The sequence below is a fragment of the Myotis davidii genome, unplaced genomic scaffold (genome assembly GCF_000327345.1).
Source record: "Myotis davidii unplaced genomic scaffold, ASM32734v1 scaffold378, whole genome shotgun sequence".
NCBI lineage: Eukaryota > Metazoa > Chordata > Mammalia > Chiroptera > Vespertilionidae > Myotis > Myotis davidii.
This window is the reverse complement of record NW_006290631.1, coordinates 1,339,991-1,354,149: the sequence shown is the minus strand read 5'-3', so window position 1 is coordinate 1,354,149 and position 14,159 is coordinate 1,339,991. Positions and strand designations below refer to the sequence as shown.

Sequence of the window (14,159 nt, the reverse complement as noted above, 5' to 3'; positions counted from 1 at the left end):
TGTTGGGGCCCTTCTAATACAGACACGGGGCCTGCGCTAGGCTAAAATGAATGGCAAATGTGTTGCCCTGAACTTTCAACCTCCTTCCAACATTCTTTCATTTGTCTTCACTTCCATCTTTCCCTGATCAATTTCATTTTGAAACAGGACTCAGGAGGAAGGGTGTTCTTAGCTAAAGAAAGATTTAGTAAAGGTAGAGTTTCAGGTTTCAGCAATAAGCTGCTGGGGTAGATTTTTTTAAAAAAATGTATTTGTGAGGTTTTAGTGGACCTCTTTATATCATTGTCTGGGCTTAAGTCGAATGTCCTGGCATGCGTGCACATGCCCACACACACTCACACTCCTTTAGATCCAATTATCTGGTTTAGCATACTTTGAGAACTTTACTTTTTATTGCCACGGCCACGGCGCCTGAGCCCTCTAGGGGGGCAGTGATTGTGTGGCCACACATGACTGCTCATTAACCACTGAGTGCAAAGCTGTTTGACCCTGAGCCCGCTGGGTCCTGTCGCCTGAGCACCTCCTTTCAGTCTCCGTGCAGCGTGTCCAGAGCAGGGCCAGCTGTTCTGGTGGCGGCCAGCACACACCAGGCCCCCACCCGAGAGTCCTTGGCAACAAGGACGAGCTGGGAGCCTCCCTTTCCTGATTTCTAAATCCGAAAGGAGAGGGGCTGTGAGGAGCGTTCCGGGTTTTCCCCTGTCTGGGTGGCAGCTGCTGAGATGTGGGCTTCGGGCAGAATGCTAATCAGTCCTCTGTGCTGTCGGCCTGGGGCACGGGGGCCGCATGTCCTGAGCTCAGCCCCTTCTCCCCGGCCTTTCTCTGAGGAACAGGGGCCTTGGGTGAGCACAACAGGAAGGAGTGGCCTCGGTCCAGTTGCCAAGCAGCCCCTTGGAGGGTATTTGGCTGACCTGACATACGCTGTGGTGCATGCCTGATGGGGGAGGCTGTGCATTCTCCTCTCCTCTCAGACTTCTTTCTCATGGGCCTGGGAAGCAGGTGGCCCCGATGGGTGAGAGGACCAGAGACTGTAGCGGGAGTGGGGTCCTGAGGCTGCTGCTGCCGTGCAGAGGCCTGGGCCTGCAGGGGGGACGGGAATCCCAGTCTTGCTTGGATCAGAGAGCTGTGCATTAGGCTTCCGAGGGAATTCTGTGATATAATAGATCATATATTTCTAATTGAACACTTGTCTACTTAGTTATACATAAATAAGCAAATAGATGCATTCATTCATTCAAGAGATATGAATTAAGTGACCACTCTGTAGGCCCTGGGCTAGATGCTACCTAATGTCAAGCACCTACTGTGTGGCAGGTGCTTTGTGCCATACGTAAGTCACATAGCACCAGGCCACGGGGGTCCTTTTGGCTCCATTTTGCAGATAGGGAAACGATGGCTCGGTGCTTAAACAATGGGTCCGATATCTTACACGCCCATGAGTGTGTACGTGCTTGTGAGTGTGTGTGGACAGAGCACTTTCGGAGGAGTCAGGCTGAGTGGAAGGAGGGGTGGTTCTCCATCTGCTCTCTCTTTTCGGAGGGGGTAAGTTCTCCGTCCCATTCCGAGTTTAAAAAGTAAACTGTGCAACTTTCCCCAGAGTGTGAGCCCTGGCCCCGTGTCAGGCCAGGCAGTCTGGGTAGGGAAGGCTCCGCCTGGCTGCCAGTAGGCCTGTCGAGAAGCCCTCAGCCGCCTGCATTCCTCCCCCGCAGCTCGGTTCCCATGGCACTGACCGTCTGGTGGGGACTTTTGTTCACACCGAGCAAAGAGCCCCTCTCTTGTATTGGTGGCAAAGCAGAATGTGCCTTTATTCCTTTTCTTTCTTCCCTCCAGGAGACAGGGCAGCAGGCAGGGGAGAGGCTGCTAGTGTCAGAGCTGTGGTTCTTGCAGCCTCTAAAACAAGGCATCGTGGGCTGTCTTGGGAGGACGCTGCTTCTGTGCCATCTTTCTTTTGGGTCCTGGGCTGGGGTGAGCCCGCGAGCAGCCTGGCCTCCCTAAGCTGCCTCTGCCTCTCCTGTGTTTCTCTAAACCTCTGGAAACTATTTAGTCTCCACCTCCACCCGTCCTCATGAGTAATGAGTTCCACAGGTTTACTGTCCACTCTGGACAATAGCTTTGCCTTTTGCTTCTCCTAAAGCTCCTCTCTCAAGCCCACAATGTGCTCCTGGTTCGGTGGCACTGGGGCCTAGGGAATACAGGTCTTTTTGTAATCCTCACCTGAGGATATTTTTCCATTGATTTCTAGAGAGAGTGGAAGAGAGAGGGAAAGACAGAGAGAAATATTGATATGAGAGAAACAGATCGATGGGTTGCCTCCTGACCAGGGCCCAGGCTGGGGAGCAGTACGTGCCCTTGACCGGAATCAAACCCAGGACCCTTCGGTCCGCAGGCTGAGGCTCTATCCACCAAGCCAAACCGGCTAGGGTTGGAACAGTTCTTGACAGTAGGTAGCATCACTTCCTTTTTATGACTGTTTTTGGTCATGTCTCCTCCCTGCCTTGCTTTCTCAATCAGGGTTTCTTAACCTCCGCTCCATTCAAATGCTTTGTTGTGGAGCTGCCCTGAGCATTATTGGATGTGTATCAGCTCCCCTGGCCTCTAACCACTAGATGCTTAGTAGCTTCTCTCCTCCTCCCCCAATTTTGACAACCCAAAATGTCTCCAGACATTGCCAAATGTCGCCTTGGAAGCAAAATCCCTCCCAGTTGAGAACCACTGTTCTAGACTAAACAGACCCCCTTCCTCGACTGTAAATACTCTTTTCTTCCCTTTTTCTCTCTGTGTCTAAAGAACCTTCTGGTTGGGATGAATTTGGCACCCATAATTACTTGGCTTTCGTAATAGTAGCTAGTATTTACACTGACAAGCACTTAATCTTATATTATCTCACACGAACTGTATAAATTAAGACATTCAGATTCCATTTTATAGATGGTACTGAAGCGTGGCGAAGTTTTTCAGCACCTGGCTCACAGACTAGCTACTTTCAGGATCACCTGGAGAATAAATATATATATTTGGGCACCACACCAGACCTACCAATTAGAATCTCTAGGGGGTAAGGAACCTGCATTTTATAGTTTGCAAATTCCTTTTTTGAATGGTTTTGCATCCCTGTGGGTTCCAACATTAAAAGATGGTGAAAGTCTCTCGTATGGTTGCCACGCCTGCCCAGTTCCCTTCCCTGCCCTCTCCCCCAGCCCACACATACACACAGTACCCAGTGCCTGGTCTGCCCGTCCAGAGTGTTTTGTAGCTGCAGAGTGGACTCTGAATTTGTAATGAGCTCCCCAGCGATATCTGTGATCTTCAAATGCGAGAGCCAGCGCTCTCCACGTGCTGCTCGCCTGTCCAATCCAGAGCGTTTGCAGGCAGGGTGTTTTCTCTGAGCAGTTGCAAAGCAGAAGAGTTCTGGAGGCGTGGGGTATAGGTTCTCAGTGTGTCTGGTGTCCCCACTCACCCTCGCTATGCCACCCCTGGGCCTGGGTCATCACTGAAGGAAGAGGACCAATTAAGTCGAAATATAAATAGCTCAGTGTGGGGAGACTGAGTCTTCCCTCCAGAAATGGAGGTAGCTCAGTTATTTTGTGGAAAGCCTGCTCCTCTGAGGCTCTCAGGGGCAGAGTAAGTGGGATGAATGGCTTAGTTTCAGCCAGCCTGAGTTCTTCCTAGAACTGCCCCACTTCTGACAGCCCTGGTATGTGCCAGGGTGAAGCTTGTGGGCAGTCTACTGAGTCAGCTGAAGTGTCAGGGCAGGCAAAGGGGGCAGAAGAAAGCCAAGTTCCTGGGCTGCAGGCAGGTTGGCTGGGCTCTGAGGACAGTTTCATTCTGCGTCCTCGGGCTCGACTGGGCGCATCTGACACAGTCCGTCTCGGCTCCCCCTTCTGCTGTAGGTCTGGATCCTGCCGGGCCCATGTTCGAAGGGGAGGACATCCACAGCAGGCTGTCCCCTGACGACGCAGACTTTGTGGATGTCCTCCACACCTACACGCGTTCCTTCGGCTTGAGCATCGGGATTCAGATGCCCGTGGGCCACATCGACATCTACCCCAACGGGGGTGACTTCCAGCCGGGTTGTGGACTCAATGATGTCTTGGGGTCAATTGCACATGGAAGTGAGTTCCCTATTTTCTGCTTCATGGGGAAGTTTGACTCAGTTACCTCACCCTCTCCTATATCAGCCAAGGCTGCTAGAGATCCCAACCACATTTATTTCATTATTCCCACTTTTCCCCACAACGGCCCTCCAACTGTCTGCCACTCTTCATCCTACAAGCCTGTGAACAGCCTCCCGTGGCCTGTGTTCTGCCTTCTCATGCTTTGAGAAGGTCCAGTTATTATTGATTAATTTCTTTTTATAACAATAGGAATACATGTTTGTTGAAGATTTTGCACAGGACTTACTGAGTACCAATTTTGCACAGTACTTACTGACTGAGTACCAATTTTGCACAGTACTTACTGACTGAGCGGGCGGATCACTGAGAAGCGGCCCATCAATCATGCATGCTCTCTGTCTCTCCCTCCCCCGTCAGCGATCGCAGAGGGCGTGAAATGTGAGCACCAGCGGGCCATATACCTCTTTGTTGACTCCCTGATGAATGAGGACAAGGCGAGCTTTGCGTTCCAGTGCACGGACTCGCACCGCTTCAAAAAGGGCATCTGTCTCAGCTGCCGGAAGAACCGTTGTAATAGCATCGGCTACAACGCCAAGAGAACGAGGCACAAGAGGAACAGCAAGATGTACCTAAAAACCCGCGCGGGCATGCCTTTCCGAGGTAACCTGTCCCCGCCGCGCCCTGAGGACCGTCTACCTTCCTTCTAAACACCTTGTGCAACAGGTCACATCCCAGCCGGGGAGACGTGGCCGGCACAGTTACAGCAAAGCATTGCAGATCAGATTGCGTTGTGCTTGCCGTAGGAAAGCTAATCTAAGAACCAATGGTGGGGACTCCTTTTGTGATGTGAATCATCACTCCATGATCAGGGTGTTAATATCTTAAATCTCTCCTTCATTTAACTTTTCAAAGCTGCTCATTTGCTTATCACCACAAATCTGAGGTAGGACCAATAGGGATCAAAAGGATATCTTGCCATTTTATAACATGTTATAAAACCATAAACTTTTGTGGGAATCATGGGTGTTACGTACATATGAGGAAATTGAGGCTCAAAGAGCCTTGGTCCTTAATTCAAGGCTATGCAATAGGAAAGTAGCTGGGTCAGAATCCCCAAAGGTCTCCTGCACCCCCAGTTTAGAACTCCTTCTTCTATCCCTTTTACGCCAGACCAGAGAGAGGCTGGAGGCTGGGCTGGACCTAAAGGATGACAGTCCCTAAAAACCCAGTGACAGATGACTCAGTTTGGGACAGGTTGCCCTGGGATGACAATCAAGCCCACACTGTCTTTGTTCTGCTGTCTCTGCAGTTTACCATTACCAGATGAAGATCCATTTCTTCAGCTACAAGAACACGACAGAAATCGAGCCCATCTTTTATGTCACCCTTTATGGCACCAGTGCAGACTCGCAGATGCTGCCATTGGAAATGTAAGTCCCAAGTTCCCTCCGCTGGGGGTGAGGACAAGTTGGTAGGAGAATGAGAGAGCGCGGGAGTGTGTGAACCGCGCAGAGGGGTGTGGTCTGAGGGCTGGGTGACTCCAGCGGCCTCTGCAGTCCTCTGTCTCTCCGTCTGCTCTCCACCACCAGGCCCTTGACACACAACGTTTCTGGGAGGGAAGCTCCCAGGATACATCAGCAGCGTGAGAAGCTGCTGGATCAGCTGGGCAGAAAGTGCTGTTTCATTTCTGACAACGCCTGACATTAGGAAATTTGGACCATTTCTAATTATCTGTGGGAGGGGCACACAGCCATCTGGATATATTTGTTGAGCACTCCTTACGTACAAGGCGTCATCAAAGTAGTGGCTATCAGGGCTCAGGGTCTAGTTGGGAGACCAGGTTTGCATGCACCCAGTCACACCCACAAATGGGGTGAGGCAGGTTCCCCAAATATCTAATGGGAGGGATGGGCTGGAAGGGGCTAGGAGTTTCCCAGGAGACAGATGCCTGTGGGCAGAGAGGAAGAGGATACTGCTGAGTGGGGATGTGACTTCTCTCTGCTTTCTCATTTCTGTTCTTTCTTGGACCTGTGCCCCCAGGAAGTAGTATCAATAGGGAGGGAGGTACTCAGGAATTTTTGATAAAAGTCTGGGGTGCAGTAGGCAACGTTATCTTTCTGTCAGCGTGGAGACAGTGGGCTTCCACCTTGGTGATGCCAGTGCGGGTGGAGGACCTGGGGGAGAGCCCTCTCCTTGTTTCTCTCCTGTCCGTGGGGGGTAGGTGCTGCCAGGGCATCACCCCACAGGTGTGGCGGTTTTCCAAGTGGCTGGGGCGTGAGACCAGCTTCTCTCGCCCCTTGCAGAGTGGAGCGGATCAGGCTGAATGCCACCAACACCTTCCTGGTGTACACAGAGGAGGACTTGGGGGACCTCTTGAAGATCAGACTCACCTGGAAGCGGGCACCGCAGTCCTGGTACAGCCTGTGGACTGAGTTCCGCAGATACCTGTCTCAATCCCGGAAGCCCGAGCAGGAAGTGAATATCAGGCGCATCCGGGTCAAGTCTGGGGAAACCCAGCGCAAGTAAGTGCCTCATGACCCTTTTCGGCCCCATGTCAGTGGTGAGCACAAGGCGTGTGCCTGGGCCGTGTCCTTTCCTTGGCTAAGCAAGCACCTCCAGTCCTTTCATATCCGGAACACGGGGGCAAAACCTCAAACACCTTTGCAAGGGAAAGCGAAGTCCAGATCAAGACATCTGTCGACGTTTGGGCCCCGATCACAGGCCCTTGGCTGAGGGGGTGCGCAAGCGGGGGCTGCAATCCAGCCCTCGTTCTATTTGCCAAGCCCTGTGTTGGCCCAGAGGAAGCAGGGCTGCCCCCGGACAGGGCTTTTCAGGAGTGCTGCTTGCTAACTGTGTGCTCTGAGGTCCATGCAACCACAAGTCTTTGCTTGCTCCTGGGTGGAACAAGCCAGAGTACCAAGTTCAGGAAGCCTCCAGGATGAGGTCTCTGGCGGGACCCGGTTTCCCGAGCTTCCTGTTTTCAGAGCATCAGACCTCTCCTTCTGAGGCTGTGAGTCAAGGACATGGGGCAGGGTCCTCGCGTCAAGTAGAAGAGAATCCCTTATGCTACGCCCGCTGGCAGCTTCCACACACCTGTTAACCCCAAGGCTAGCATGAAAGATCCAGACCTTGATCTGTCACTGCCTTCCCTCTGAGCCTTGGCCCTCTGAGCAGCTTCTTTCTAGTAGAAGCTAGGGAAGTCTGGACCTTTGTCAAGAGAGTGTTGGGGGCGATCATGTTCAAATCCTTCAGCAGGCCTCTAGACGGTCATGGTCAGCCTTACGATGGTTGGAAACAGCCTCTGCCCCCTTTGTACCTCATTTGGCATTTGCTCCATCACAGTCTTCAGATGCCCTGTGTGCACTCATCGCCGCTGGCACAGGCTGGCTGTGAGAGGAGTGGAGGTGCACATGTGTGAGGGCTTCTTTGGGGTATAAATACTAAAAAGTGGAATTTCAAAGTTATAGTACACGTCTTCTGCACTAGACTAGATGTTATTAATTTCCTGTCCCAAGTGGTTGGACCAATTTTCAATCTTAGCCACAGAATAAGAGCTCTCCTTTCCCCTCCTCCTCACCTGTATTTGGCGGGACATTCTTGCTACCCTGTTGGGTATGAATTGGTCCCCTACTCTTGTTTTAATTTTTTTCTGATTGTGATAAGGCGAGTCACCTTCTGATAGGTTCATGTGCTGTAGGGGCTTCCCGGGAAAGGTTCTTAAAGCTGTTCTGATTATGGCTTTTGTCCTGCAGGTGAGCATCAGGGTCACGTGTCCCTCCCATCTGTTGGTCATGGGTCAGGCTAATCACATGCTTCTGAGGTGGGGGTGGGGGTGGGCCACGTGATTTGTCTGTAAGTTATAGTTGAAATGGTCATTCGAGCCCGGATTCTACCTGTGATCCTGCTGTCCACTTCCCGAATCTTTGTTTTAACTCACAGCTGAGCCCAGCCATGCTCCTTGGTGGATATTTAAGAGGTCTGTACCGGAGGCCCTCGCGTTCCTTTATTCGAGGAGATTACAGTCCACCATAGATATAGGAATCCACACGCCATTCAAGGCAGGGCATCAGGTGTTAAATAAGAGGGAACATTCGTCATTGACACCAGGCCATAAGAAGTAACGACAATAACAAAAGCAGCATTTCCTATTAAATTGCTTTCCTATTAAACTGAGAGAGCAGGGTCTCAGGCAGTCAGGGAGGCTTCCGAGAGGCAGCAGTCTTTGGAACAGACGAGAGAAGAATGTGGAAGAGGTGTGGCTAAAGGCTGCATGAGCCGAATCATGAGGCACCTCAGAGCGAGACCCGGTCTGGCCTGCCTGTAGTCGCGGTAGGGTGTTCCGAAGGCCCTTGAGTCAGGGTGCGGCGTGAGGAAGACTTCTCTTTCCTCTTCGCTCCGTCCACCTTGGATCCAGAAAGCACCACCTGGCTAATGCACAGCCACGGGCCTTCCCCTGTAGAGTTTTGGTGACCTCGGTGGCTTCTTTTTCCTCCTAGATATGCTTTTTGTGCAGAAGACCCTGAGAACACCAGCATATCCCCTGGCCAAGAGCTCTGGTTCCACAAGTGTCTGGACAGCCGAAGAATAAAAAGTGGAACCAGGTAACCGGGACTTTCTCCTATGTTCACGCAGCACATGCTGACTGCTCGCCCAGCACGCGTGGACATGGGGCACCAGGTTGGAGTATGGAGTTGGGGAAGAAGTAAAGGAGAACCACACAGTATAATTCCCTTCTTTAGGTTGTTGGGGACCCAGGTTGGTGTGAGTGGATATTAGTGGCAATTCTCCCCCTTTTGAGAAGCAGGAGTGCTCGTCTGTGTCGCTGAATCAGACAAAGGGGTCGCCTTGCATCAGTGTCCCATTGCCCCGTGCTGGAGTCCCTTTATTTCAGAACTGAAGAAAGTTGATATCTCAAGGTGTGAGGCGATGGGCACATCCAAAAGGGGAATTTGTCACATGTCCTCTGAGTCTAAACGCTTGCTGAAGAAAAGGGAGACCGGCCCTACCACCAACCTCTACCTCTTGCCCCAACCAAGGTCCTAGATAATAGTTTTACTGCCATATGCTGAGCACATATATGTGCCCACCTCGCGTTCAGTGCCTTCATTAATTTTTAGCATCAACCCCAGGACGTTGGTGTTGTTAACCCTGTGCTCAGGTGGGGAACCGAGGCCCAGGGAGTTCAGGGTGAACTCTTTCTAGGTCCCCCAGCTCGTGACAGTGGAGCGAGGACTGAGGCAGATTGGTTTACTCAAGCCAAGGCCTTTTCTTGCTCAGATAAACCACCTCACTTTGATCTGGCTGTCAATGGTCTGCACCCGCGCCGGGTCCCCTGTGATGAACTGTCTGCCATCCTGAGGGCCGGGCTGCAGGCCAGCTGCTCTGTCTCCTGTTATGGAGCATCGGTGTGACCACAGCTCAGTGATCACAGGACTGTGGGGTTCTGAAACTGCCCGTCTAATTAAAAGACTCAGTCTAGGCCAGTGGTCGGCAAACTCATTAGTCAACAGAGCCAAATATCAACAGTACAACGATTGAAATTTCTTTTGAGAGCCAAATTTTTTAAACTTAAACTATATAGGTAGGTACATTGTTATTAACTTAATTAGGGTACTCCTAAGGCTTAGGAAGAGCCACACTCAAGGGGCCCAAGAGCCGCATGTGGCTCGCCAGCCGCAGTTTGCCGACCACGGGTCTAGGCTCACACTCGCACCTGGTTCCTTTCAGGCAAACTGTGGAGCTTCCCTGAGGGTGCCAACAAGGCCCCCCCCGCCCCGCCTACCAAGCACAAGGAGGAAAGTTACTGCTGAGGACCCACCTGATGGAAGGACCGCTCTCGGCCTTGACCCTGGAGCACAGGGAAGAGCCTGCTTGCTGGCCCAGGACCTTGCCTCACACGACAACGGGGACTTCTCGCCAGAGGGGACTGTGCGCTGCTCTTCCTGCTGCTGCCCTAGAATAGCTCTAAGGCCAGGCCTGTGTGCAAACAGCCAAATGCCTGGGCCTCTTGTGCACACGGGGCTGGCTGCTAAGTGACTGGGTGGGCCTGGGCTTTGCCTGGCGAGGACCCCTGGCTCTGAAGTGGCCTGTGTGGAAGGCTGTCAGGGTGTGGCCCGACTTGCGTCGTAGTGACAGGCCTTCCCGCTGGGAGCTGACCTGTCAGGACGGCAGACCTGTGTCCTTGTTCACCCAGAGACGGTCGATCTGGGGTGATGCTGAGGCTCTCGATGTTGGGGTTCAACGAGCTGCATCAATCAATGTCGGTTACTTCTTCGACATTCTGTCCTGTTCCTTAACTCACTCTCTAAAGCACACATCATTGGCTTTCTTATTTTTTCATTGCTCATTTTTTTTTATTGGATAAATGTTTATTAAGCACTTAACCTTAATGGGATTGGGATTTGTAGACTCAAAGTTTAAATGGTCCATGAATATACATATGATGAAGGCACAAGGGGCATTGGGGAGGATGGAAGAATGGGGACCCTGGGGTTTTCAGCAGTTTCTACCTATTTCTTCTTAGTTAGCATGTGCATTCCCCCTAAGGGTGATATGTTTGATCACCAGCAGAGTAGCAAGCAGGGCGTCATATGTGCTGGGGATCGGAATGGTGGCCAACTACCAGATATGATTGCTTTGGAGCAAAATCTCTTTTGTTGAGGAAGGTAGAAGGCATTACATAGGTTATACATATCTGTTTATCCAGAACCATCGCCTGTCAAACAGCTGGTGCTAAGATTTCACACGCTGTTTTTCTTCCTTAGAAATATCTTGCTCTAATACCAGCCCCTTTTCTGTTGAACTTCTTGGAAAAGCCTCTAATTCTTTATTTGAATTAATATACATGATCTCCAAGGAACCCATTTTTACTTTCCAAAAGATTTTCATGTGGGTCACCTAATTAGAGATTAACAGCAGGAGGTGAACAGGGAAGCCTGTATAAAATGAGGCTCTGAGGTTCAGCCACGTGTCTAGAATTATATACCACGTTGGTGACGGGGGCCAGGTAAGGACCCAGATTTCTAAGAGGCAAAGTCCATGGTATGTTGATCTCTGCAACTTCATTAAGACGTTTATAGCCATTTCTCTCCAATCTGCCCCAGATGTGACAGACAAGGAATATTTCTCAGAGCCATTCATAAAACCCAAGCCCTTTCATTAACCTGTAACCAGGAAAACAACTGTGCCAAGGGGTGGGGCTTTTTATGGATGAGATTTATTTGGAAGGTGATATGATACCAGGTGGGGGAGGAAAGAGTGATTTTTTTGTACTGAGGTTTTTAAAGGACCCTGTTTTAACCTGTCTTGTGCCAAAGTTGTATCTTTGTTCAATGCCAAACTTCAAAGACATACTCAGTCAAGTCTTAAGTCAAGGTGTCTCCATCCAACTGTGTGCCTCTTCTGTTGTTTCTGTCATTGCTTTCCGGCCAAAGTGGAGCTTGTGTTACTGACTATGCCTCCTGGCTACCTCTGACCTGTTTTTAGTGATGGAACCTTAAGAATGTAATCCTCGGTGGGTCCTATATTTATACATTTTGCTTGAAGACTTATTTGTATATGCTGCTGCTTTTTTAAATGCCACGCAGAACATTATTTATTTTTCAAGTGTATGTAATGTATAAAAACAAATATATGGTTAGTTTTTACATTAAGATTAACCAATTTCAAGACTAAGATTTTTAACAGTAAAGTAATAAAAATCTACAAAATTCTTAGTGGTGTGGCAACTCAGTTCTTAAAAGTCGAGAGACTTATGGATGCTCAAGCCTAGGGTTTGACAAAAAGTTACTTTAATATAAGGTATAGTCTCCATTTGGTACTAATTATTGGTAGGAAATGAACAACTCCTTTCACCAAGAACAAGGAGCAAATATATTATTAAATTTAGTAGAATTGCCTGAAGGTGGATGTTAGGAAGAAGATCAACATTGGGGACCATTAGTGAGGATATAGGTTTGATTGCATGGGACCTAGATTATTGGGGCTTAGACCAGATAGAAGTTGATCTTTCTATCATTTTTAACTCCAAGCTGGTATTGAAGTTCTGTTCCATTAAGCCAAGAGGGAACTAGGCTGCCTTTTATAACTGGGTTTATCTACAAATTGGGGATAGTCTCTCAAAAAAAAAGATTAATAAGTAAACTAAAGAAATAAGAGTAAAACAAATAAAAACCAGGGTTCAGGGCATGTGTTGTCCTAAACATCTGTGGTTAGCAATACCGCTTAACCGTGACTTTATATCATACCAGTGCCTGTATGTGTTGTGGTGCAAAAGGGCTGCTGGAAATGTCTGGGAGCTGGGACAGGTCTAAGCAAGGAAGGACCCAAGTGTAGATGTCAGCTGGGGCAGCAAGGATCAGAGTTATCTGGACCAGAGCTATCATCTCAGCGGAAGGAAGCCACACTCTACCTCTTTTATTCTTTCTCAGGAAGTGGGTGGTCATGGTCAGATGCCACATACGAGCTTTGAAAGTGTTGAGGCCAGAAACAGAGGCCGGGATCATCTCACTGGTGGGGAGAAGCTAAGAGTACACTTTAGAATGAAAGAAATCTTGACTTTGCACTGGTCATTATCCCAAGACAATTCGGGGGGGTTGTTGTGAAGCCAACACCTCAACACCTGAACAACTCATTCTCCCTTCCTGTCAGAGATACCAGTCCTACTTTCTTCTTTCTGTCCAGGCTAAGCCAACCTCCCTGTACAGGCTGAGAATCTCGGAAGTGTGAGAGTTTCAGAAGTGTGGCTTCACCCCTGCAGTTCATTTCCCCGGTGACCACACCGCAGATGTCTCTCCCTCCTTCAAGACTTCTTTATTAGTTCTTCCTCTTCTGTTTCTTCCAGCCCCTCCCTTTCCTCCTTCTCCTTCCCCTTCTCCTTTTCCTCTTTCTTCCCCTGTTCTTCACTAAACAGTTTTATTGTGGTTTAATGGACACAATACACACAGATGTAAATCATACAGTTTGATGTTTTGATGTGTGAATTCATCATGAAACTGAAATCATCACCACGGTCAAGATAGTGAATATATTACTCACCTCTAGAAGTTTCCTCGTGCCCCTGTGTGGTCCTACCTGCTGCCCTCTCTTCAGGCCAATACCGACATGCTCTCTGATGCTATAGATGAGCTGAAGTTTCCTAGGATTGTAAGAAAAATATATGTATGGTATGTCCTCTTCTCCCCCCTCCCCCCGCACCTTTTTCACAGTATAATTATTTTGAAATGGATCCATGTTTTTGCATGTACTAGTAGTTCACTCCTTTCTATTGCTGAGTAGTTTTCATTGTATGGATACACCACCTGTCTATCCAGGCACTTTGAGTTTCCTACATCTATATGTGGCTTTATCTCTAGGTTCTGTTTTACTGATCTATTTGTCTATTTTGATGTCAATACCACAGTCTCTTGATTACTGCTGCTTCATAAGTTTTGACATTGGGCACCGATAGTTTTTTAACCGTGATTTTTTTTCTACAGTTGTTTTAGCTATTCTAGGTCATTTGCATTTTCAGATGAATTTTAGAATCAGCTTCTCAATTTCTACAGAAAGTCTGCTGAGATTTTTGTAGGCATTGCATTGAATTTATAGATCTGTTTGAGGAGAATTGATATCTTCATGTTGAGTTTTTTAACCTATCTTCATCAATTCTTAATTTGAATTCTTTTTATACCAAAATTGTTAATTTACTGTTTGACTTTCTACTGACAAAATGATTTCTTCAGGGAGCTATATGGTTTACTCTGTCTCTGAATACATGAAAAAATATTTTTGGATAGAACAAGTTTAAGAAAATGCACAATTACTTATTTATGACATTTTTAAAATGTAAAATTTGAACACTCAAAAATGCCAAGATACCACTTTAGACAGATGTGCACTGGGCATGTGGAGGGCCACCCAAATGCCTCCCTCAGCACAGACCCTCATTCCACAGCTGCATGTTGGCAGTTGAGGGCTCTCATCTGAACCTCTTTTCAGGAATTGTTTTCAGCCAACCAAGGGGTTCAAGGTGAGAGCCCCGCCCCCCAGGGTAGTACACATCCAGGC

General features: G+C 48.9%; 1 protein-coding gene across 1 annotated transcript in view; it reads left to right on the top strand.

The window, feature by feature from the left end:
- LIPG (lipase G, endothelial) overlaps positions 1-11,804 on the top strand; it is a 19,511-nt gene extending 7,707 nt beyond the window's left edge. Inside the window, exons 5-10 of the mRNA XM_006763634.2 lie at positions 3,888-4,109; positions 4,530-4,772; positions 5,422-5,542; positions 6,416-6,634; positions 8,609-8,713; positions 9,840-11,804. Of these exons, the coding sequence (XP_006763697.1) occupies positions 3,888-4,109; positions 4,530-4,772; positions 5,422-5,542; positions 6,416-6,634; positions 8,609-8,713; positions 9,840-9,861 (932 nt within the window). The 3' untranslated portion in view covers positions 9,862-11,804. The remainder of the gene's footprint in view (positions 1-3,887; positions 4,110-4,529; positions 4,773-5,421; positions 5,543-6,415; positions 6,635-8,608; positions 8,714-9,839) is intronic.
- The last annotated feature ends 2,355 nt before the right edge of the window (positions 11,805-14,159 follow it).